General features: G+C 52.2%; 1 protein-coding gene across 9 annotated transcripts in view; it reads left to right on the top strand.

Annotated features, from left to right (window-relative positions):
* The window catches only part of ARMC9 (armadillo repeat containing 9), a 155,287-nt gene extending 131,626 nt beyond the window's left edge, over nucleotides 1-23,661 (top strand). For 7 of the 9 annotated variants that reach the window (XM_058701661.1, XM_058701641.1, XM_058701650.1 and 4 more), the window contains 4 exons: nucleotides 1,281-1,396; nucleotides 5,850-5,974; nucleotides 10,568-10,682; nucleotides 19,413-23,661. In XM_058701661.1, coding sequence (XP_058557644.1) covers nucleotides 1,281-1,396; nucleotides 5,850-5,974; nucleotides 10,568-10,682; nucleotides 19,413-19,614 — 558 coding nt within the window. In that variant the 3' untranslated portion in view covers nucleotides 19,615-23,661. Of the gene's footprint in view, nucleotides 1-1,280; nucleotides 1,503-5,849; nucleotides 5,975-10,567; nucleotides 10,683-19,412 lie in introns of those variants that run through there. The other 2 variants (XM_058701625.1, XM_058701669.1) reach the window with 2 other exon arrangements.
* Nucleotides 23,662-24,596: the final 935 nt, after the last annotated feature.

The following is a 24,596-nucleotide window of genomic DNA, read 5'->3' as shown; positions in this document are numbered from 1 at the left end:
TTTGTTTATTTGATGTTTCCCGTATTTGGGGTTCTTCCACTAGGGTTTACACCCAAAGATGTGAACATCGTTACGACTACTGAAAACACCAAATTACTTCCCAAAGTAATTGAACATTACTCAGCTTTCCCTGCCACTAAGGCTTTTGATTCCTGCCAGCAGCGGGTGGGATCCTTTCTTTAACTGTCACTCATTTAATAGTTGAAAAGTGGTACTTTTTTGTGTGAAATTGTATTTCTAATTACTTGTGAAGTTGATCATTTTTTTCCTTCATTTACTGGCGATCTATTCTATTTTGTGGCTTGACTATTTGAAATCTTTGATCACTAATGGACTGTTTCACCTACTGATTTGTACGAGCTACTTACCTAATGAAAGTCTTAACCTTTCATCTGTTAAATATGTGCAAATATTTCTTCCCAGTGTGTTGTTTACCCGTTCATTTGGCTTATCTCTAATATATAGGTGGAAAGGTTACTTTTTTTTAATTAAAAAAAAAAATTTTTAAGGGCACCTGGGTGGCTCAGTCAGTTAAGCGTCCAACTTCGGCTCAGGTCAGGATCTCACGGTTTGTGGGTTCGAACCCCACGTCAGGCTCTGTGCTGACAGCTCAGAGCCTGGAACCTGCTTTGGATTCTGTGTCCCCCTCTCTCACTACCCCTCCCCCACTTGTGTGCTCTATCTCTCTATCGCTCTCTATCTCTCTCAAAAATAAAACATTAAAAAAAATTTTTTAATTGTTTTAAAGCTCTTTTGTTTCTTGAGAGAGAGAGTGTGAGCAGGGGAGGGGCAGAGAGAGAGGGGGAGACAGAATCCCAAGCCGGCTCCACACTATGAGCGCAAAGCCCAACACGAACCATGAGATTATGACCTGAGCCAGGATCAAGAATTGGACATTTAATGGACTGAGCCACTCAGGCACCACTGGAAAGGTTACCTTCTTATGAAACCAAATCTGCCCATCTTTTTTTTCTTCTCACTTTCAAAACTCAGTCTTCCCAGAGATGTAATTGTTACTGTATTCAACTGTTTTCTTCTCTTTTCCATGGTCTGGTTTTTGTTTTTTTTTTTTAATTTATACTGCTAAATGGCATAATACACAAACGTAAAGGAATTTTTCCCCAAATTTCTGTGTATCTGAATACTGTGTGATCCTTCTTCACTTATTTGCAAAGCCTCTTACTCCTATAGGTTACTTTATTGCGTGTAGTATCTGCTACCTCTAGGTCAGCTTTCAAGTAGGTGATTTCTCCAGCCCATCTCCCCTTTCCTTCCACCAGATCATGACCAACACGGGGAAGATGAGGCGGAAGGGCCTGGCCGGTGTGCAGCGCAGCGCCGACGAGCCCCTGTGCCGGCCCGTCACCCCTGGCGGCCATAGGACGGGGTACCCAGTGTAAGTCCGGGCTAAAGGAGGCGGGGATTTCTTAAGCTTTGTTTTACCTGCAGTGTAAGATGCGTGTATTGAAAACTCCGAAATAAAACGTTCACGTTGGAAAGCATTTATCTCTTCATTATTTATCTCTTGGGAATTTTTGAGGGGAAAGATGTTGTCTCCTTCACTTGAGGTTTCTTCTTCCAGAAAATGAAGTGGTAGGATTGCAGGATCTCCAGGCACTTTGCCCTGAAGAAGCCAAGTGTTGGCCAAATGTAATTTCAAAGGAAAGGACCAGAAGGAGCAGTGGGTCCACCCAGACGCGACTCTAGTCCTTCTTTTCTCAGCCGCCACCCCAGGCCTTTTGTTCTTTTGTTCGGGTGGAGTATCACAGGTTCAGACACCAAATCAACTTGGCTTAAGTAAACACACTCACTTTTTAAAGCAACCCTATGTGTGTTTAGCGGCCCAGGTTTCTTCATTCTTCAGAGCCTTGCTCCTACCGTTGATGTCAACAAAACTACAGTGTGGTTACCCAAGAGCCTCTGATCTCCCTGGGAACCCTGTGGGCTCTGGGGGAACCCCAGCCCAAGCAGTCCAGCTGTCTAGAGAAACAGGTGCAGAGAAACAGGTACAAACCAGGGGGTTACAGAGAGCAGGCAGAAAACTGGCATTTCTTGATTCCTTCAACAAATACCGGCCATAAAATAGTTCAAGGGAACGTGACACATTTTACTCACTTATTCCCTGTAGCTGGGCAGTTTGGCTGTTTCCAGTTTTACTCTGTAGTAATTTGTAACTAACAACCAGGCCCTGGGGATGCAGCCACAAGCACAATGTGGAAAGGCCTGCCCTTTCGGAGCTCCGTGGGTGGATGCTGGCATGCCGGAGCCCCGCAGCCAGACCCCGCTCGTGTGGGACTCAGCCTAGAATTTCCAGGCCCACCCTGTGGATCGGTGATCCGTGTGATTTGGTCTCAAAACTAGCCGCCATGCGCTTCACATTTCAGGGTTATTTTAAGTTACTAGCACCGTGCTTTTTTTCTCTTAAACTTACTATCAGTATTTTTTAACTCAGCTTCCAACTATTAACATATCGCCACCTTGACATCTTCCCTCGGGCTCCTTCCGTGTGCATAGTATATAACTTACACACGCATACTCGCTTGGCTGAACTGTTTGAAAGAAGGCTGCAGACTTGCAACACGTCCCCTAAGAATAAGAGCATCCTGTGCTTAACCACATTATCTATCACACCTAAGAAAGCCCACATTCGCATAATATCGTGTAGTGTATCAGTATTCCCTGATTGTCCCATGAATGTCATTGACATCTAAGAGCTTTGGTGTTTGCTTTTTGGATCCGGAATGCAGCCAAGAGTCAGCTCCTAGTAAATCTGGCTTGTAATATATTTTTGAACGGAAGTGGTAGTGGGAACTAAGAAAATTTCATCGTGCTTTTAACGTGGGAGAGAGGACACCAAATGATCATCTTTAAAATTTTTAAGATTATCTTTGGGGCACCTGGGTGGCTCCGTTGGTTGAGCATCCGACTCTTGATTTCAGCTCAAGGTCGTGATCCCGGGGTCCCAATGTACATAAGCCCGATGTGCTGGGTCAGTCGGTGGTGGCAGAGGCAGGGTGCTCCCTCCGGTCAACTCTCAGGATCTTTAGTCAAAGATTACGTGACTCCGTTCAGCCAGTCGGCCCTGATAACCTAGTATGGCCAAGAGCGTATATCGAGAATCTCAGTGATCTTGGGGACCCCTGACAATATGTACTGCACACATTGGGGATACAACTCCCTCTGGAATCAGTAATCGCACTGCTAGGATTTTATGCTGAGAAGTAATCAGCTATTCACAGCTCTGTGTACCAGGTATTTATTGCAGTGTTATTCATGAGGAAAAATCTAAATGCCCAAAGCGGGAGGCTGTTTACATAAATTATATATCCACACAAAATGGTATTGAAAATAATGTTTTAGAAGAATATTTCATACATGGGGAGAGCCTCACAATATATTGCTAAGTGAAAAAGCAAATCATAAAACTGGGTGGATCCAGCCTGCCAGCCTCTTACAGTGATCACAGGTTGTATTTTTTAAAGTATATATTTGCAATTTGTTTGTTTTTATTCATTTTGAGAGAGAGAGAGTGTGTGTGCGTGCGCGCGCACACACACACACACACACACACACACGCACGCACAAGTGGGGCTGAGGGGGAGAGAGAGAAAAAATCCCAAGCGACACAGAGCTCAATCTCACGAACCGTGAGATCATGACCTGAGCCAAAATCAAGAGTTGGCCCCGACTGAGCCATCCAGGTGCCCCTATATTTGAATTTAAGATATCAAATGTTAATAGTGGTTGTGTCTAGGTACTGGGAGGGCAAACCATGATTAACTGGTTTTTTAATCAAGAAAAGAAAGACTGAAAACAAAAAGACAGTCACCCTGCACAATTCAAGACCCTCTGTCACCCCAGCGTCAGATGTGTGCCCCCCAGCCCTCCCTCAGCACCCCCGCCCCCAGCCTCACCCCTCCATGGATTATGGATCCCTCTCCTCCTGTCACTGTCCAAACTCAGCCATCATTTAACACCTCCTTTGCTCCACCTTCAACCTCCCTTCCTGCTGCTTTCCTTCCCCCAGGCCTTTCTGGTCCCCACGTGCCCTCCCCCAGGTCCTCTCTGGCTGCCTCCCTGCCCCCTCCCCCCCTTTCATAGTCCGCAGGGTCTGGCAGTGACTTCAGGTTACTGCTGCCACGGCCACCGGTGACCTTGCAGTTTCCAGCCTCAGGGAACGCTCAGCATCTCTCGAGGTTGCCGCTGCTGACCACATTCCTGGTCACTCACCCACCCCCACATCCCACTGCCTTGTCGGCTTGGTCCCCAAATCACCCCTCTTCCTCCTTAAAATGCCCCGTTTCTGGTCCCCACCCATCCTGCTTGTGCTGGGGTCTCCATTACATCCTGCAGACACAAAATCCCATTCCATTGTAGACTTGCCCCAGGTGCTAGGTATGTCCCCGCAGCACCCTGAGTCTGCGCTTCCTAGGGGAACACCACCGTCCCCTCAGCCCCCTGCTTCAGGGAATGGCGTTAACACCCCCAAACACCTGAGCCAGCCTTCCCTCTCCCAGCCCTGGCCCTTCCCCTCTGCCCTCCTGAGCCATCTCTTCTCCCCCAGTGGTTCTCCCTGCCACGGTCCACCGTCCGTCACCCCAGAATGAGGTTTCTAGCACGTCATCATGGGATGTCATTTCTGTGACTCCTGTGTCCCTTAGGGATCAAATGTCCTTCTCGGTTGACCCCCCACCTTGACCCTGGGCCTTGAAGCTCTTCCCCAGGACACCCTGTCCCCTCCAGCCTGCATTTTTTTTTTCCCTTTGGTGGTGCCTTAAATATTTCTGTAACAATGCAGCATAAGTATATACTTTTTTTTTCTTTTTTTCTTTTTTTTTTTGCCTCTCCATCTGCCTCCTGGTGTTACTTCCCCGGTGGAAAAATTTCCCCCCTTTGGCCCCAGGCAGTCCTGACTCAGAGTTCAGGACTGGCTGAATGCCACACACACACACACACACACACACACACACACACACAGCCTTTCCTGCCCCTCCGGGCAGCTTAACGTCTACTTGTCTTTGCTACTGGAACTGACATTCGAGAACAGCCATCTCACAGGGCCCACCCCTAGGAAAAACACCCTGTACTTGCCATGGTGTGCCTCCCACCAAGCCCTTGCTGGGCAGGTGGCTAGCAGCTCCTTGTTGAGGACCGTGCCCACCTGGAGAGCCTCCCCTGGGATCTGTTGTCAAGTCGGAACGGAGAGCCGGCCTACTTCCCACCACCTCTCTGGCGGGGGGATCCCTGGCTCCCACGCCTGGCTGGGGGTCCCGCACGATGAGGCACCCGACAGGTGTCTGCCGGGTGAATGCGTCTGCCCGGGCCGGCTCCACCGCCCCGGGTGCCGTTAGGCGATGTAGGCACACTTAGGTGTTGACATAGAGCGAGCTCTCCCCGGTCCCGGGCCTGTCCAGCTCTTGTCATGGCTGACGTGACACATCATGTCTCTTCTGATGGCATTCGTCCGTTTGCTAATCTGCTTCATCCTCTGAGGAAAAACCAGAAGCTGGGTGCCTTCAACGGTTTGGTTGAAATGCCCTGCTCCCACGTCCCCCAAAGCCAAAAGATGCAACTGTGTGTCGGACAGATACTATATATCAGTGTGCATTTATAGGAGCTAAGAGGGTACATTCTAGTTTCCGCCAATACCTTTAAAAAAAAACCCTCATATCTGCTTAACTATGTGTTAAGCATATCATATCTGATAGCTATCATATGTATTAGATATCCATTTAACAAAGGAACTTCGGGGGCTCCCGCTCCCCGTCTTTGTTTCTGGCGTCTCACGGTAGGCAGCAAATTCCTCCTGGCTACCTGTATTTATTGCTGTGTTTCATTCTTCCCTCCAGGCCGGAAGACCATCCCGTTCCTCCCCAGATGGCCCAGCGTGCGGGAAACAGCAGCCTCCCGTCCCTGACAAGCGCCCCCCGTCCAGTGCACCAGGGGGGTGAGCCTGGTGCTTCGGGGCCTTCACGTAAGAACGGAACGCCGGTGGCGTGGGGACCGGGCAGCAGCAGCCACACACCCGGAGAGGCCTCGTGCTCACACCCTGGTCTCGGCCACTGCCCCGAGTTCCCGAGGCCCGCTGACCCGCGGCCACGCGGCCACACCTGCCCGTGGCCTGTTCCTCCAGACCCCCTTCTGTCGCAGCATAGTGAGCACTGCCGACGTCTGCAAGCGAGTAGCGCGACACTTGTGCTGGGGAAAGCTGCGTTTGATGTGAGCTTTCCGAGTAGTCACGTCTCAGAAGGCGATGTCGATTCATGACCGAGGCTTTGGCACCTCAGACTTTGCACGAGGCGCGCGGCCGCGTGTTCGAAGGCTGGCCTGAGACAGAAATGTGTGAGCAGGGGCACACGCGTGGATAAAAAGTATTTTTTTTTTAGATGCCAGAAAAAATATATATGCTTTGAATCGGATATGTACGAAAGGTTTTGTTTTGTTTTGTTTTTTTAATTTTCAAGAGGAAATTAAAAGGATATGAGCAGGCCAGATAAGACTGTAATCTCCATTCAAACGGGAAAAACAACAGAGGAGCAGGTCAGATTCCAGTATGAGAAACATCTGAGAACTTTTATAATCTGCTCACAATTGGATTCGAACACTGCTAAGCCCCGGTTCAGAGCGGTAGGCTGGTCACAGAGGCGGAGGAAAGCCAGGTTGTTGGAGAGTCTGGGGGAGGGTCTCCTGGTTAGGGACAGTTTTAGAGGTTTTGCCACCTTAGATCATGTGTTATTTTACATGTTTTGTTAGAGCTGTAAACGTTAATATGCCCTCGCTGAAAGCTGATTAGCTCCACCATTTGTCCAGAGATTTCTGCTGCCAGAGTGGAGGTTTTAGGTGGTCTAACCACTTTTGCCAATTTCACCTAATGCCCTTTGAGTTAAAAACGATTTCAAGTTCAGCCTGGACTTCTGAAAAGTCGCATTTAGGGCCGTTTATTTATCAGGTACGTCCTTGTTTTACCAAAGTGACGACCAGGGTGGCCCTCTGTCTTGCACTGATTATCAGTATGGTCCTGGATTTTGGAAGGATTTAGCATGTGTTCCGTGTAGGATGGAGGCGTTCGAGGCCGCCGTGGATGGAGTAGCTGCGTGGCCGCTGACGATACTGCTGGAGATGTTGATGTCATTGTGATTTTCAAACACAATTCCTTTAGCCCTGACAAAGTCGAGGCCCTGGCAAATCCCGGTTCCTCACATGAAAACAGTGGGCAGCCACCAGGGGACCCAGCCTGGGTGATCAGCACGGTCCCCAGTGCCTCCCCCTGGGGAGGCAGCAGCCCCTCCACATGGGCCACCTGGAGCCAGGACAGCCGCTTGGCCGGAGTTAGCTCTGATCGCTGAGACCATGTCTCCCATGTTCCACGTGCCCCCTTCTCCTACCTGCTCCTCTCTGCTTAGGCCTGGCTGGGACCCAGGACCCCCACCCTACTCATCAACTCCCCTCCCGCCTCAGTGGGTTCCAGAACTAACCACCCTCACTCCATGGGCCAGAAACCGGCCACAGGAACCATTCTCCCCTGCCCTGCACGGCCTGCTGTCAGCCTCAGGGCAGCACCCCTAAATCTCTCTTAACAATCCTTTTCCTTGACCGAGGGTCTCCCGTGGGAAGCCAAGCCTCCGCCGGGTTAGTGGGTCATTTAGGGAGCCTTTAAGGGAGCATTTGTGGTGTAGATTCTGTTCTCCCTTCTGCCGTCTTCCGGGCTTGCCCAGCTGCAGCCACCCCAGGACCGATGTCCCGGGACCACTGGTCCACTCCCTTGGTTGGTCTTGTCGCCACCGTCCCTCCCTCTTCTCACCCAGCCACTGTGTGAGGACGACTGGCAAGCAGCCTTGGGTTTATGTGCTTAGAATGCACATAACCAGGGGCCCCTGGGTGGCTCAGTCAGATAAGCATCTGACTCTGATCTCAGTGCAGGTCTTGATCTCAGGGTTGTGAGTTCAAGCCCCATGTTGGGCTCCACACTGAGCATGAAGCCTGCTTAAGTAAAAACAAAAACAAAAGCCAAAAACAAGAACGCACATAAGCAGTGTTGAGACTGGTTCTGAGGCTGCATCTGGGTCAGCAGATCAGAGGGCTAGAGAGGGAGACAACACTGGTGGGCTGGGTGGCCACCCTGGCCCTCGTTGTCTTCTGTGTAACTCCTTTCCTGTCAGAAGCCTGATTTGACTTCCTCTGGACCCCTCCGTCCATATAGTCCTGCTTCTCCGGCCCTTTCTCCTGCTTCCGTGCTCTGGCTCACTTTGTCCACCCCCCCCCCCCAACACATGCCCCCAGCCTGATCTGGCCTCGCCCAGCTACTCCTCAGAGGCCCCTCACACATGACTTGCTGCTAAGCCTGGCCTCCTGGCCTTCACTCATACTGGGAATTCATGCCACACCTCAGACCCAGCGGGAACCCACCACGGTGGCCTCGAGCGCGTTAGCCCAGGAAGCCCCTTCACACCTCTGCATTCAGTCGATGCTAAAGGTGAAAACTCATGATGGGGAACCTGTGGAATCCTCCAACCGCTTGATCAGCTGACCGCAGGGCCAGAAAGTACATTTCTTTTTAGGCAAAGGGACTGGCTCCACAGAGCCAACAGGAAATAGTTCCCAAAGGAAAAAGCCAAGAATGTGACTTAGAATTTTGTTATGACATTGGCCTGGGGGGAATTTATTCTCATTCCCCCTCAACCAAGGCTATCTCAGATATCAAAGTCACATACCTTGTCAGTGGCCTCAAGTGAAAATGCCCAGCCTGGTCTGAAATGGATCCACAGGCGGGAAAACAGTACTTCATCCCAGGAAGCCTCTGGTGCACGCACACAGCTGCTGGTGTCCCCCAGTCCCCAGCTTTCAGTGGATCTGTCCTTCTGTGGTGGGAGCTCTGAACGCCTACGTGGTGACATTCAGTGGAGGGAGTGGGAAGGGGTGTAGGGGATGACTACTATTTGGTGACAGGACCAAAAAGACCTCAGAGGGTCTCAGGACAGCTCAGCTTAGTTCCTCCTCCCTCCTGCCAGGGGGCTTTCCTACCCACCCCCCAACCTGTCCCTCCACCCACTCCCACCTGGGAAAGCTCCTGATCCTGGAGGCCTACCCACCCTTGGGCACCATTTTGGTGGCACCATTAACTGGGATGGGATTTTCTGTGTAGCCCAGCACACAGCTGTATGTGGTTCCACTCAATTATTTCTTCATACACCTAAAGTCTGTGTCCCGGGCTATATTATAAGCTTGTAGAGCAGAGAGCACAGACAGGCCAGTTGTCCACTGGAGAACAGATCAGAGAAGGCTGAATTTCCAGGTCCAGTCCCAGCTTTAAGTGGAGACTGTCCTGGTGGGCTGTAAATAATGCCACCCATTGGGCTCCACACCAGAAACAGATTCCCTGTTTGGGTCAAAAGATAGTTACCTGGAAGTCAAAGCTGTGTCCCTTGCTATGCGTTTGAGGAAACCTGCAAAGAAGATTGTTTCTATTGAAGATAAAGTAGAGGCCGCATTGCAAAGGTACCAGGGACATTTTTAAATGAAAGGGCTTGGGGCTCCTGGGTGGCTCAGTCGGTTAAGCTTCCAGCTGTTGATCTCGGCTCAGGTCATGATCTCACAGTTCGTGAGTTTGGCCTCCCCCTGGGGCTCCGTGCTGATGGTGCAGAGGCTGCTTGGGATTCTGTTTTTCCTTCTCTCTGCCCCTCCCCCACTTGTGTGTGCTCACTTTTGCTCTCTCTCTCTGTGTCTCTCTCAAAATGGATAAAACTTTAAATGAAAGGGCCGGAAGGAGCTTGGACTAAGGACATAGCAAATCTGGACTCTGTCACAGAATTGCTTTGACGGCGTGAACCCCTTTGGCTATAGAACAAGAAGAAAAGTGGGGTGGAGAAGAAGGGGTTCACATCATTTAAACACAGAATAGGTCCCTCCCCGGGCCCTCAGGAGAGCTCCCTGGCAGTGTCGTCTGGGACTTCTCGGTCATTTCCCTGTGAAGGTCTCCAGGGTGACCCAGGCAGCCTGCTCCTTGTCCATGATGTCAGCACGAACACTGCTGGCTGGGAATTAGGGCAGTGCCTGCCCCTGTGGGTGGACTGGGGGATTCGGGCCTGAAGGGTCCTGGGGTAGCTCAGGGGGAAGAGGGCCCCACCTCTGGGGTTGCCGAATCCGGCAAATAAAAGTACAGGACACCCAGCTGAATTGGAATTTCAGACAAACAACAAATAGTTTTTTACCGTGCCTCCATGCTCCTCTGCATTGGCACCAAGCAGCGACCGAGGGAGACAGTTCCACGTTTGTCGGCTTTTCCCTGAGAGACAGAGGGGGGGCCAGGAGAAGCAACGGGGCCAAAGGTGTGTGGTTCCCTGTGCTGCGTGTGTATCCAGCCAGAGCGCTCGCGCTGCGCCCCCAGGTTGTAAGCACGCCGAGCGGCCGCCTGGAGACTTCTCGGGCTGCACACAAGCGAACAAGTCCTCCCCGGTGGGCTCCAGGGAGCTGTCAGGGGCTCGCGTGGGCATGTGCTGTTCTTGGCTTTGGGGCCCAGCCCAGTAAGGAGCATCCTCAAAGAGTCCACTGAACTCTCTCTCCTCCCCAGCCTCCACGGTGGACATCAAACCGGGAGAATGGTTGCCAGCGGGACATCAGGGAGAGGTTCGTCTGCCCTCGGCGGGGGACCCCAGCCAGGCCCTAGGCGGTGGAGACACCACCAGGTAGGGACGGGGAGGTGTCCTGGGAGGGCTCCTCTGTGGTCCAGGCTCTGACTCTGACAGCACAGGAGCGTTTCACTGGGGCCTGAAGCACCCTACGGAGATACCCAGGGGCTTGTGGCCACCACACCTGTTAACCTCAGAGCCCACGGGGAGGCACCTGCCACCTGAGAATTATCGGTTGTCAGACCGGAAGGAAAGGAGACTCATAAACCTACCCAAGGGACTAGTTTTAAGAACTGCAAGCTGAACGTGTTTGTGAGGATGTGTGATTTGGGGTAACTTGTGAACAGTGTCCTATCTTAGCGGTTTGCTTTTGGAGAAGATAGGATGGATGGGAGAAAGATGGAGAACGAGGTTAGTGAAATGGTTTCGCTCAGATGTCACCTTCCTATAAAGTTTTTTTTTTTAATGTTTATTTTTGAGAGACAGAGAGAGAGAACACAAGCAGGGGAGGGGCAGAGAGGGAGTGAGACACAGAATCCAAAGCAGGCTTCAGGCTCCGAGCTGTCAGCACAGAGCCTGACGCGGGGCTCGAACCCACGAACCGTGAGATCATGACCTGAGCCAAAGTCGGACGCTTAACCGACTGAGCCTCCCAGGTGCCCTCCAGACCTTCCTAAAATAGACACAGGATCCCACACAGAATACAAAGGTGTTTTCTCTTCCTCTGCACCAAATGAGTACAGACTGGCCTTTGATGCGTCACTTGGGGTTCTTTAGAATGGAGAAGAAAGTCTGGGGCTCTAAGCCTCTTCTTTCAGATCTCAGGGAGCTTGCTCAGGGAGAGGGGCCTAGCCCTGGTCTCAGCCTATCCGCCCGGCACCCCGGCTGCCCCCCACCGCGTCCGCCCAGCCACGCGGTGCCCTGCAGCCTGTGTAATTTCAGGATGGAGAAGCCAGCCTTCTGCACTAAAACACTGGCCTAGAACCGTGTTTAACATGACTACACCCTTGGAGTCTCTGATTTAGAGGAACTTTGCCATGGTGACCGGTCAGGCCTTCTGTGCCCCCACCTTCCTATAGAATTGGGAAGTATTTCCATGACTGCGTCAGCAGCGAGCAGGCCCGCACCCCAGCTATGGTCACGGCTGACCTTGGCCTGGTCTGGAGTTCCTTGAGCGGCAGAGCCTTGCGGAGCCACAGACTCCAGACCCCTGAGGCGCGAAGCCTCCCCCACGCCCTGCAGACGCTTCCCCCTGGCAGTGTAGAGGGTCAGAGGAACCAGCCTGCTGGCTGCCCTCCCCATACCCAGGCCCCCACTGCCCTTCCTGCAGGCTCCCGCAGATGGAAGTCACACACACAGGAGTCCCCGCTGAGCTCTCGAGGCTGCAGGGACACCTGGAGCGGCCTCTGCCCCCAGAGCAAGCAGACGGCCTAGCAGAACCACGCACACGGTCTGAGAAGGCAGGCAGCGAGAGGGTGCTGCGGCCCATCCCCCTTTCTGGGTGGGCGGCACCCCGGCACCTTCCTTTCCCACCACTGCGGGCAGAGATTGCGGCCAGGCACGGGGTAGAAGGGAAGTCAGGGTTTCCAGAGGCAACAGGGCTGCATGGGGTGGAGCCAGAGGAGTTTGGGGCCTGCACCGGGGTGGGGGCCAGTCCTGTCAAAGGCTGTAAAAGATGGCAGAGGCTGGGGGCAGTGGGGGGCCTTGGGGGCCAAGCATCTGGTCTCCTCCAGCTCAGCCCCTGACCAGCCGGGGACCCAGGGACCCACCTCCCCGATCTGGGGCTCCTCCCCTCTCTCAGAGTGGCTGAAGGCGTGCTCCCGCAGGCTGGTCCACAGCTCAGGGATTCTCTGACTCTTGGCACCTCCGCAAGGTGGGGGCCCCAGAATGAGAAAGCTCAGAGGGGTAAGCCAGAGGCTGGCGGGGCCCCCTGCCATGCCAGCCCCCTGCTCTCAGGCCCGGACCAGATCCCATATCTCGGCCAGACCAAACCTGCTGTCGTGGGGCTAGAGCCGTTTCTTCTCTCTTCCTGTAAAGGCAGAATTCATTGCTGAGACTTACCAGTGGGGATAATCCTCTCTCTCCAGAATAAGTGTTTTCTTTTTTTCTTTTTAATGTTTATTTATTTATTTTGAGAGAGAGAGAGCGCACGCACAAGTGGGGGGAGGGGGAGAGAGAGAATCCCAAGCAGGCTCCATGCTGTCAGCGCAGAGCCCAACATGGGGCTCGAACCCATGCACCCTGAGATCAGGACCTGAGCTGAAATCAAGAGTCTGACGCTTAACCGACTGAGCCACCCAGGCACGCCCAGAATAAGTGTTTTCATAGTTGGCAGGGGACCCCACAGGCTCTCCTAAGAAACCTTCCCCCTGGTTACACTAAGTGGGCTGACCCAGTTGGCCCTCCAAGCTCCTCTTGGGCACAAATGCCCCGTTGGGGTTAAATCCATGGGTGCTCCCACCTTAACGTGAATCCTGCTCTTACTTTAAGCCCGGGGAAAGGGAGTATTCTGTCTGAGGAAGAGGAGGAAGGAAAGAGGGAGAAGGATACAGTTGGGCCACCCACCTCCCTCTCCACTGGCTATGTGACCCCTGCCAGCAACATTCTCCCCCCACCCCTGGCCTCCACTTCACCGGCTGCCCCAGGTCTCAGCTAAGCACCTCATCCTCCTTCCTGACCCCAAAGTCCAGTCACGCAGCCGTGTTCCCTTGCACAGGGCCACAGAGCACTGCGGTCACTTGGTCCATGGCTCTAGGGGGTCTGCCTCTGTGTTTGCACCTGGCCCGGAGCAGGCTCTCAAAATATTTGTTGGATGAATCAGCTAAAAGGGAGAGCGAGTGGCTCTCTGCATGGCTTGATGGGGGACATTTGTCCCTCTGCTTCCCCCAGCCCCTCTTAGTCCTTAGAGTGAGGACAGCCTCTTGCCCAGAAGACAGGCCGCGGGGTGGGCCCCGCTTGGCTGCTGGTATCCCTGGAAAGCTCTGGAGCTGCGGTTTGGGGCAAACGGTAGATTAAACCATACTCTCATGGCTTAGCCCCAGATTGGAGGCGGTTTAAAGATCATTGAGGCTCCAGTTCCATTCTAGTGGCTTCCAGCCACTAGTCTGACCATGAAACTGGCTTCCTGGAAGCCAGGGAGTCAACGGTTCAGACCTTGTGATCCTACTGTCTCCCTCCCCCTCCCCCATGCCAAGGGGTTCCTGTTCTGTTTTCTGTCTGCTTCATAGAATCCCTAGTATTGAGTAGTTGGGGAAGATACTGTTAACCAAGCCGGCACATGGTCCATGCAGAGAGGAGCCCAGCTGGACCGACCGGGAGGCATTTGCCTGGACGGTGCCTCCCTGTGGCCCAATGATGGGCGGAGGGAACAGGCTCCTCAGGTCGGAGCGCTCGCTCCTGCACAGATGCCCGCTACCCCCCGCCCAGGCCAAGATCCAAAGACAACGGTGTCAAAGTTCCTGTCCCGCCACAGACAGGAAACGACTCTTCTGCAAGTATTATGGCTTTTAGAAAATAAAGAAGAAAGAAATTCTGCATGTGTTTACATACATGCTTTATCCCCCTCACGTGTGTCCCCAAATGTGGCATATGGGGTAGCTCATGACAGCACTACGATGCATCCAGCTAAAAGAAACTAGAAACTAGGAACCAGGAAGTCAGGGGAATGAGGACAGGAGCCCCGCGTGTCCATGTGCAGACATGGTGGGCGACCTTCTGGATCTGCCTTCATCTGCTGTGTCCTCCCCCCGTCACCCACCCCGCACCCCTCTCTGGGTTCTGTTAGTGCACAGATGAAATATCTTGAATCCTGATGGGCAGAGGCCACTAAGGGGACCCCCAAGCGCTGTCGTTTGTGCCTTAATGGCCTCTTGAATAATTGCCTGTCTTGCAGGACACCTGCCAATTTACATATGTAGTGAGGTTTTCCTTTTCCCTCTACTACCCAGCACCATTATCCCTGCGGCAACTTAGTTTTCCTAAGTCATAGGTGACTGCCGTCCTGAATCTCCTTTCCGCGTGCTTTTCCTGCTCTACCCTAATCCAGCCTCATCTCCTACCAAACCATCACCATTTCCTGGCTCTGGCTCCTTGCTGCTCAGAGTGCTCAGGTCACCGTTCAGAGGTGCTGAGGACCTGGAGGCCAAGCTGACCTCTACCTCTGCCTCCCTCGGTGTCCTTCCCAGAGGGCCTTGATGCCATCCCCCATGCCGAGGTCGGGGACAGTGGCCAGCATCCTCAGTCAACACCACCACCCCCTGCAGCAGCCTGCATTGTGGTTTGGGCTCTGCTGAGGGCCACCTTCTCCAATGCTGGAGAAGGAGCCAGAAGGAGCCCCTTGTCTGCAGGTGCTCTTTTCCCAAACAACACTACCGTGGCCAAACAAAGGTTGTGTCCTAGGGCAGAGAGGAGGCTGGCTTTGACGGTGTATTAGTCAGGGTTTTCCAGAGAAAGAGAACCAACAGGATGTGTGTGGGGGGTGGGGGGTCAGTTATTTTAAGGAGCTGGCTCGCATGATTGCAGAGGCTTGGCAAATCCAAAATCCACAGGGTAGGCCAGCAGGCTGGAGACCCAGGGAAGAGTTGCAGTTGGAGTGCAAAGGCAGTCTGCTGGCACAGTTCCTTCCCGCTCAGGGGAGCTCAGACTTTGTCTATTTGTGCCTTCAACTGATTGGATGAGGCCCACTCCCCACTAGGGAGAGCAATCTGCTCAAAGTCGGCCTATTTAAGTGTTAATCTCATCCAAAAAAAACACCCGCACAGAAATATCCAGAATAATGTTTGGCCAAATATTTAGGCACCATGGCCCAGCAAAGTTGGCACATAAAGTCAACCGATACATAAGAGTTTTTTCATACACATTGCCAAATTGTTCTCCAAAGGGACAGGACCCTTTTCTGGTTGCTCTGGTGTTGGGAGGTTATATATAGACTTCTAGCCCTGTTACCCAGACCTTTCTCTCCCTTCACTTCTTGCCAACTCATCTCAGCGTCCCCCCTTCCCTGCCACCTGACCTTGCCGCCCATTGGCTCTGAGGCCCCATGCAGTGAAGCTGGCCAGCCCTCCTGGGCTTGCACAGCTCGCTCCTTCAAATCTGGCCTCCCTGTCCCATGACCACGTGATGGACATCCCCAGGTAACCCACAGCTAACCCTGTGCCAGGAAGAGCTGCCAGTGTTCGCCGAGTCACTTTTTTTAGTTTCTCTTAGTCGCTCCTTCTTAAAATGTAGTAGGGCTACAGTTTTAAATGGTCAAGATGGTCATTTTTATGTTATGTACGTGTTATCACAATTTAAAAATAATTAACCGCTATAACAGTACCGAAGATATCAAAATTAGAATAGCAAAATAGGAAAAAAAATAATTTGAACCAAATAATATTTTCAAAAAACAACAAACACACACCTCAGGTTACCAGGGTAGCTTAGTCAGTAGAGCGCACGACTCGTGATCTCGGAGTCACGGGTTCAAGCCCCACGTTGGGCATAGAGCTCACTTAAAAAAAAAAAACAAAAAGTAAACCACCTCACTAAACCACATAAAAATCGTCTTTATATGTGCAAGAAAAGCATCATCAGTGTGACTCATTTCATTATTTTATCTTTGTGCTCTGGTCAAACTGCCCTACTTCTCTGTGAACTTCCTAAGAGCAGAAATTTGGTCTCGTTGACCTTTGATCTCCAGGGCCTGGAACAGTTTTTTGCACACGTGTGCATTATCAATGAATGAAAGAAAAGCAAAATGTTAGGGAAAGGCATGATATATTCCAGTAGATCCATCGGATGAAATATATATATATATATATATATATATATATATATATATAATAAACATATAATATTTATATAAAAATCCTCCATTATAAATAATAGTGGAGGCTACTCAGAAGTCTAAAGAGCAGGTGGAATGAGGGTCATAAGAACAGGGAAGTATCGGGGCCCTGGGTGTCGGTAAACTTCCATCTCTTAATTTCAGCTCAGATCATGATCTCGTAGTTTATGAGATCGAGCTTCACATCGGGCTCCGTGCCGACAGCTGGGAGCCTGGAGCCTGCTTGGGATTCTCTCCCTCCCTCTCTCTGCCCCTCCCCCACTCATGCATGTTCTCTCCCTCAAAATAAATAAAAATAAACATTTTTAAAAATTAGAAGAATAGGGGCGCCTGGGTGGCTCAGTCAGTTAAGCGTCCGACTTCAGCTCAGGTCACGATCTCGAGGTCCGTGAGTCCGAGCCCCGCGTCGGGCTCTGGGCTGATAGCTCAGAGCCTGGAGCCTGCTTCCGATTCTGTGTCTCCCTCTCTCTCTGCCCCTCCCCCGTTCATGCTCTGTCTCTCTCTGTCTCAAAAATAAATAAACGTTAGAAAAAAAAATTAGAAGAATATAGAGCAGCATGTAAGTATGAATACAAGTATGTGAAAACGCACATGCGTGTAAAAGGTACAACGTGGAAAATATTCAGGGAAATACTATTATAAATGATATAAAAAGATAATTTCTTCTTAAAGAAAAAAAAGTCATGGGGGCAGAAGGCTGGCTCAGTCAGTAGAACACGTGACTCTTCGTCTCAGGGTCGGGAGTTCCAGCCCCGTGCTGGGGCATGGAGCTTACTTCACGGACGTATGTACACACATACATACACATACATTTTTTTAAACAAAGAAAAAATCATTTTAAACTTTAATAAAATACTGTAGGGCTAAACCTCCCTATCCTTTCCAATCTGGTATCAAAGATGTATTGCCCAAAGTATGGGCAGTTTTTATGCCAGACTTGTCCTAAATTTGAATTTGGAAATTTTCCAGATGTTTAAGTTTTATTTTTCTAATGATTAGAGTAAAATAGTCTCGATGTAGAAAAAAAAAAAAAAAAGGAAAGAAAAAAAAGAGGGGCATATAGAAATATAGAAGTGAATCCAAAAGTTCCAGTTTCCTCCCAAGGCCCACTCCCCAAGAGCCAGAACCCCAAGTTATGGAGCCCACGATGGGGCTCAGGACACAACCTCCCTTGCAGAATCATCACAGCTGCCCTCCATTTTACAGGTGGGGAAACTGAGGCTCCCCAGATGTCAGCAAACTTGCTTACATTGCAATGCACAGCAAACCGTGCACCAACTCTGTGAAGCCCGTAGACTAAGGCACCCACTTAGGGAAGGAACACGGACCTGCCATTTACGGAGCATGCACCAGGCTGGCAGCTGGGCTGATGCTTACATTAGCTCGTTCAGTGGCTATGACAACCCTGGGTGACAGCCTGGGACTCCGGTCTTCAGAGTTACAGTCAGGAAAATGGGCACATAGGCAGCAAGGGCCCCAGAAGTCAAGGAAGGAGCAGCGTGGATCCAGCTCAGTGACAGCCAGACAGCAAAGCACTGGGCGGGGGAGTCCCCAACTCCAGCTGGGTGACTGGGAGGTCACAGAGCCACGATCTCACTCCCAGGATTTCTCATCCAACAGCACCGAGTTTCAGTGGCTGCAGGTGCTGGAGGAAAGGAAGGCCCTGGTTCCAAGTCAGGTCCACTGTCTCTGTGAGGCTGCTCCCTGGGGCTGGGAGGCAGATAGCATCTGGACAACAGCTGGCTGTAAGATCCCACTGGGCTCACATCTTGGCCTCACAACCTGCTTGTTATGTGTGTGACCTTGGAAAGTTCACAAACTTGGGGCCTCAGTTTCTACATCTGAAAACCGGGGCAGTACTGCCTGCCCCACAGGATCATTTGGGGGCTCAATGTCACCTTCCCAGCACGGCCTTCCCTGGCCACCACGTCTAAAATTAGTTTCCTATTGCTGCTGTAACAGGTGACCACAGAGTTAGTGACCTGAACACCACAAATGTACCACCTTACAGTTCCGTGGGTTAGAAGTCCGACAGGGCTCTCACTGGGCTGGAATCGAGGCATACACAGGATACACTGTTTCCCCGAGTTCTATGGGAGAATCTCTTTTCTGCCTTTTCTGGCTTCCAGAGCCCTCCTGCCCTCCTTGGCTGGCGGCCCCTTCCGCCATCTTCAAAGCCGGCAGCCTTGCATCTCTGTCTTTCTTCCGTGGTCATACCTATTTCTCTGTGTTCTTCTGCCTCCCTCTCCCACTTTTAAGGACGCTGCGGTTTCCCGGGGCTCGCCCTGATAATCTAGGATAATCTCCCTAGTTTAAAGTCAGCAGATTAGCAACCTCGATTCCACTGCAGCCTTAATTCCCCTTTGTCAGAAAAGGCTCCAGGGAGGAGGACGTGGACAGAATGGGGGGCCATTACCCTGCTGGCCACACCTTCCCTGGCCACCCTCTCACTTCAACACTCTCAAGCTCCCTGTCCCCCTTCTCTGCTTCATCCCCTCCTTAGCGTTTATTCCTTTTTTTTTTAATTTTTTTAATGTTTATTTATTTTTGAGAGTGAGAGAGAGACAAAGTGTGAGAGGGGGAGGGGCAGAAAGAGAGGGAGACACAGAATCGGAAGCAGGCTCCAGGCTCTGATCGGTCAGCACAGAGCCCGACGCGGGGCTCGAACTCACGGATCGTGAGATCATGACCTGAGCTGAAGACAGATGACCAACCGACTGAGCCACCCAGGCGCCCCAGCATTTATTCCTTTTTTTTATTATCTCCCTCCTTCCCTAGAATATGAGTTCCATGGGGGCAGGGATGTATGCCTCCGGGTGCCCGGCTCTACCCCACCCCTACCCCATGCCCAGGACAGTGCCTGCCTGGCATCTTTGTGCTCACAATGGCAAGTCCTTCCTTCCTCCTGTGACTCCTAGCCATGCAGTGGCTGTGACTCTAGACTACACATTTTGTTCCAGGGAATTTACATCGGCCTTCACCTGCAAGCCCCGGACCCCCCGGACCCCTAAGATCCTGGACCTGAACCCACCCAAGGCCAAGGCATCCGCTCTGGCCCCTCAGTTCTCCTCGTTTGGCCCCCAGCAGACCAGCCGCCCCAGCTCCATGACCTCCTCCACGAGAGGACCACAGAGTAAGTCAGACTGGAGGGAAGGGCACTGAGCTCCTCTGTGCCCAGCAGGCACAGGACCAGGACCCCAGGCAGTGGCTTCTTGTGCCCTAGGGACAGATCCGTTCTTCACTAGCCTTTCTATTTATGAAATTGCCATTGGCCCTGGTGCCTCATACACAAGCTGGTAAACTGAGACTGTCCAGGCAGTGCCTCTCGGAGTTAACATTCCCCCACCCCCACCCCCGTCTGTGGGACTTGTGTGATCGGCCCTGAAAACCTGGACCTGCTTCCTGGCGGGAAGCAGGCAGCCGCAAAATCCAACAGAAGCAGGTGCCTTGGCGGGAGGGCCACCAGAGGGACTGAGGGTGGGGTGGGCCCAAGGGGCCTCCTTCCTGCCCTGTTGCCCACTGTGAAGACCACTTCCTCTCTCCCCTCCCCTCCTAGCCTCAGCCGGTTGACCACACCAGAGCCTGGACCTTTCCAAAGAGTCTAAAGATAAGGGAAGGTCGCCTGGCTGGAGTGTGTGACTCTCGATCTCAGGGCTGTAGCTTTGAGCCCATGTTGGTTGTAGAGGTCGTGTCGAAATTTAAAAAAAAAAAAAAAAAAAAAATGATAATAATAATTTTTTAAGTACATAAATAAATTAAATAAAAATAAAGGAAAACAAAAGAGAAGCCAGACAAAAGAATGTCAATCAGCAGAAGGTCTGTCACACTCAGGATATATGCATTTTGCCGCTGTGCTGTCCCCTGCTGCCCCAATCGCTTCCTGCCAGAGCCCCGGGCGCCCCGGCCAACGGGGACCCGCTGGGCTGGCCATGTGGCTAATGGGCCGTGGCTGGAAAGCAGGGCCGCCCTCCCTCTTCTCGAACAGCGCCCATCTGCTGGGAAACACACGGTGAAGCCCCAGCCCCGTGTCCCCACCAGCGGTGCAGGCCAAGCTGTTTCCTCACACGGGCCCAAAGGAAGCACCGGCAAATACCAGGAACACTGGCCCGAGAGAAGCAGACAGACCCGTTTGACCCCTGCCGGGCTCCAGGCCCCACCGGGCAGCACCGGGCCGGAGCCCCCGCGGGTCATAATCGAGGCAGCAACGGCCAGTACCCGACGGGCTCCACGGGGCCCTGCCTGCACGTAGATTGCTCAGCTAGCAGCAGATTTATGTCCTGTGGCCTCGACAAACAGCAAAACTATTGCCAGCAAAATTCACTGGGAGCCCCACGCCAAGCAGCCTGCTTCCTGAGAGGAAAGAGCGTGGCCACGTGAGTCACGCCCTGGCCGCGGAGCAGGTGACCTGGGGGAAGGGAAGGTTTCAGTATTCGGTTTGCACAGAGCCGGTTGAAAGAAGGCTTGTATGGGACAGAGGGGACTCTGTGCAGTTACCGCCTTGGTGCTGGCAGCTTGCTCTCGCCTTTCTTCTCCAGGCGGCCAATCTTACAGGAAGTGAGGATGGTCTCTTTGCCGGTGTCACCGTCCCGTTGCCCGAGGACCAGCCAGCTTCCCTTCCTCAGCCGGCCAGCAGCTGCAGGTGACAGATGTGGAAGAGACCGTTGTCTGCCAGCGGCCAGGCGACGCTAGCTCTCCGGGCAGCCCAGGAGCAGGCCCCCCACAGCCCCCGGGACACCGGGTCCTGTCCCTGCCCGTCCCCGGCCGCCCCTCACACACAGGAACAGACCTGGGTAGACGGTGTGAGCTGCTCACGTCAGGAGCCTGTGGGGGGGAGCAGGGACTGGAGACTCGGCCCGAGGCGGGGCCTTGGCCTCAGTGGAAACCGTCGCTCCTCTCGGTCCAGCCAGAAGGAGACTGAAGGGATTTAGAATAAGGGAGACGCATCCTGAAGCCATATTCCTGAGCAGCAGATTTGATATTCTTCCTTTTTTAAAATCTGGGACGAATATGATACATTCCCGTACGTAGCTTGGACTATATCACTGTTTCCGATCTTCTGCACATGTGTTTTAAAGGCCTCGTAGGGTTGATGCCATTTCCCCCTCCCCTGCCTCCTTTAAGACCCTAAACACAAACAGCTCCCCTGGCAAAATGATGGGGGAGGCTTGCCCCTTGCAGTGGGTGACGTCAGAGCTCACGCCTTAGGATAAAGGAAAGAACTTTGCCCGCCGAGCCGGCGAGGTCCCCCAAACTAGTAGCAGAATCTGACCTCTCCTCAAATATAAATACTGAAATAAACTGAATATTGAGACGGTCCTTGCGTGTGGTAGGGCATGTGTGTGCGTGTGTGTGAAGTTACGTACTCTCCCCTCAGCACTCCATCTGCCACGGCCATGCCCTTTAGAGAAGACATCCCTGTGGTCCCGCTGGATGTAAATAGAGAAGATTTCATTTTTCGACGGCCTCCTCTCTCCTCAAGAGAGCAAGCAGAGGAGGGAAGCGGAAGAATTGTAGAGCAGGCCAGTCACCAGGTTGTCCCCACGACATCCGTAAACTTGTCACGGGCCAGGATCCTGGGTTAATCTTGTTTTTGGCAGTGGCACAAGGCCGGGCACGGTAGAACTCTGTGGTCACGTGACTGGCCCGGAAGCCGCATCTGGATTCTCTGGAAACGTGGGAGCCCCTCTTTGTTCCTGGGGAAGAAAGCTGTGGAGAACAAGGCCCTACCTTCTTCTTGGGAAGGCACTCCAGGCGCTCTGCGACTCCTGACTTGGAGGTATGAAGAGAAAACACCCACACTTATCACAGGTACTATCGATGTGGACAGAGACCGGGTCCCTGAAATGGGATCACTCCACGGTGACACTTTGAAAAGTGGTTGCGGAGGAACGTGATGGAAAAGTCTCTCCTGTTCTCCCCAGTAAATCCACTCCCTTCAGATTCCTCGGATGCCGCTGACTGGCGCGGCCTTTCCCCTGCCTTCGTGTGGGAGCAGCCCCGTCTCCAGAAATCCAGAGGGAATGGAAGAGTCCTCAGTTTCCCCCCTTCTCCACGGTGAAAAGGCAACTGCTGTTTTTCCCTCAAACCTGCAGATGAGCTAAAGTCTGGTTTGTAAACGTCTAGTGACTTTAAGGGGGGAAAAAAAAGACCATCTTTTAGCGATTCAGGGAGTATCCAGTTCTGGATCAAACTACACTGAAGTCATCAGGTGTGGCTGGGGTGGTTCTTTGGGGAAAGTAAATACTGTCCAGCCTCTGCACCACGCCCTGGGAGACTCCTCTCTCTGCAACACATGTCCACATGCCACGGCTGATGGCTAGCAAGAGGCTTGGTAAAATACCAGCAACTTCTTCCCAAATATCCCAGCTATCTGCGAGCCTCACTGAGTTTGCCGGGGTCAGACATGAACGCGACCGACCTATGGGGGAAAGAATCGAGTAGATGAATGAACCCAAATGGTTTCAAAGGTCATCTGGACATTTAGTCATAAAGCCACTAGGATTGGCCCATGACACCTACCCAGGGAGCCATGGTGGAGAGCCTGTGGAAGTTTTGAGAATGGTAGGCCCGCAGAAAGATCACTTCTTCCCCTGGAAGCTGACCCCACCTCTCCAGTTACCTGGCCTCCTAATTTCTCCTGAGCAGAAATTAAAATTTTTTTTAATGTTGACTTATTTTTGAGAGAAACAGAGACAGAATATGAATGGGTTGGGGCAGAGAGAGAGGGAGACCCAGAATCCAAAGCAGGCTCCAGGCTCTGAGCTGTCAGCACAGAGCCCGACGCGGGGCTCGAACCCATGGACCGCGAGATCACGACCTCAGCCGAAGTCGGACGCTCAACTGACTGAGGCACCCAGGCGCCCCATCTCCTGAGCAGAACTTGATCTCATTTTGCTTCATTCACAGTAAGGTGCAACTATCTGACAACAGCTTAAATTTTGACCTTTGGTGGGAATATAATAAGACAGGTAGAAGTTTGAGATCCAATCAGATACCAGCAGTCAGTAGGTTGGGAAGGATTTAGCCCAAATCTAAAGAACTAAATAAAAAACAAATACACAAATAAGACTAATGCAAAAATTCCATGACCAAAAAAGCCAAACTTTGTAAGAAAAACAAGATCTGACCCTGTGTTTACTAAATCCTAATCCCGGCCCCAATTCCAATAAAGCTTTTTTTAGCGAAAAGGGCAGCCAGCTCATGAGCCAGGGTTTGCTGATTTGATTTTTTTAAATACTGCATTAAAAATATTATTTACCTTGATTACTAAGTTTTTGGCTACCGCCTTACATTTTGTGTGTGAAGCGAATGCCTCGCTGCCTCCCCCTTGTCATGGCCCGAGATCTGGGGGATCTTCCTGGGCCCTCCCAGTGTGCCAGTGAAGCACAGCTTCATAGCCGGACGGACGGCCTTCCTGCCTGCCTGCCTGTCTTCATCTCTCCAGACGCTGTTTGTGATACCTTGTGCTAAGGAGTGGTTCCCTTTGCTTTGCGCATAACAAACTACACCCCCCCCCCCCCCCCGCCACCCCGAAGTGACTTAAAACCAACAGTTTGTCAACTTTACAATTCTGTGGCTCATTGATGGGGGCTGGGCCGCAACTGGGCAGTTCTGTTGCACTTGGCTGGACCTAGGTGTGTGTGTCTGTGGCCAGAGGGCAGTCAAGGGCCTCGCTCATGTCCGACAGCTGGCCGTTGGCTGGGTCCTGAGCTCTCCTCCATGAGGCCTGTCCTCCCGCAGCAAGCTAGCCCTGGGCTCGTTCACGGGCAGTCTCAGGGCTCGAACTGCCGTAAGATGAGGCCCACGTGCTGCTCAGGTTTCTACCTGCCTTGTGCTTCCTCTTCGCCCGTTGGCCAAAGCAGGCCGCACAGCCATGGCCAGAAGGTCGCGTGGACAGATGGGGATACGGGGAAAGTGAACAGACCCAGGGCATGGCCCGAACAATCAGCCACATTGAAGGCGTTCGAACTTACCTCCCTCCTCAGGGCCAAATCTTTCAAGGTTGTTTTTCCGCTGGGGAGTAACATTTAGATTCAGCGCAACAAACATCCTGGGGTGCTACTCTGTGTCTGGACGTGGAATGTGGTGATTTTGTTAAGTTAACATTTGTTGGGGCGCCTGGGTGGCTCAGCCTGGCGTCTGAC

This window comes from Neofelis nebulosa, chromosome 2 (assembly GCF_028018385.1).
Source record: "Neofelis nebulosa isolate mNeoNeb1 chromosome 2, mNeoNeb1.pri, whole genome shotgun sequence".
Lineage (NCBI taxonomy): Eukaryota > Metazoa > Chordata > Mammalia > Carnivora > Felidae > Neofelis > Neofelis nebulosa.
The sequence above is the reverse complement of the archived record's forward strand: the minus strand, read 5'-3'. Positions and strand labels throughout refer to the sequence as shown.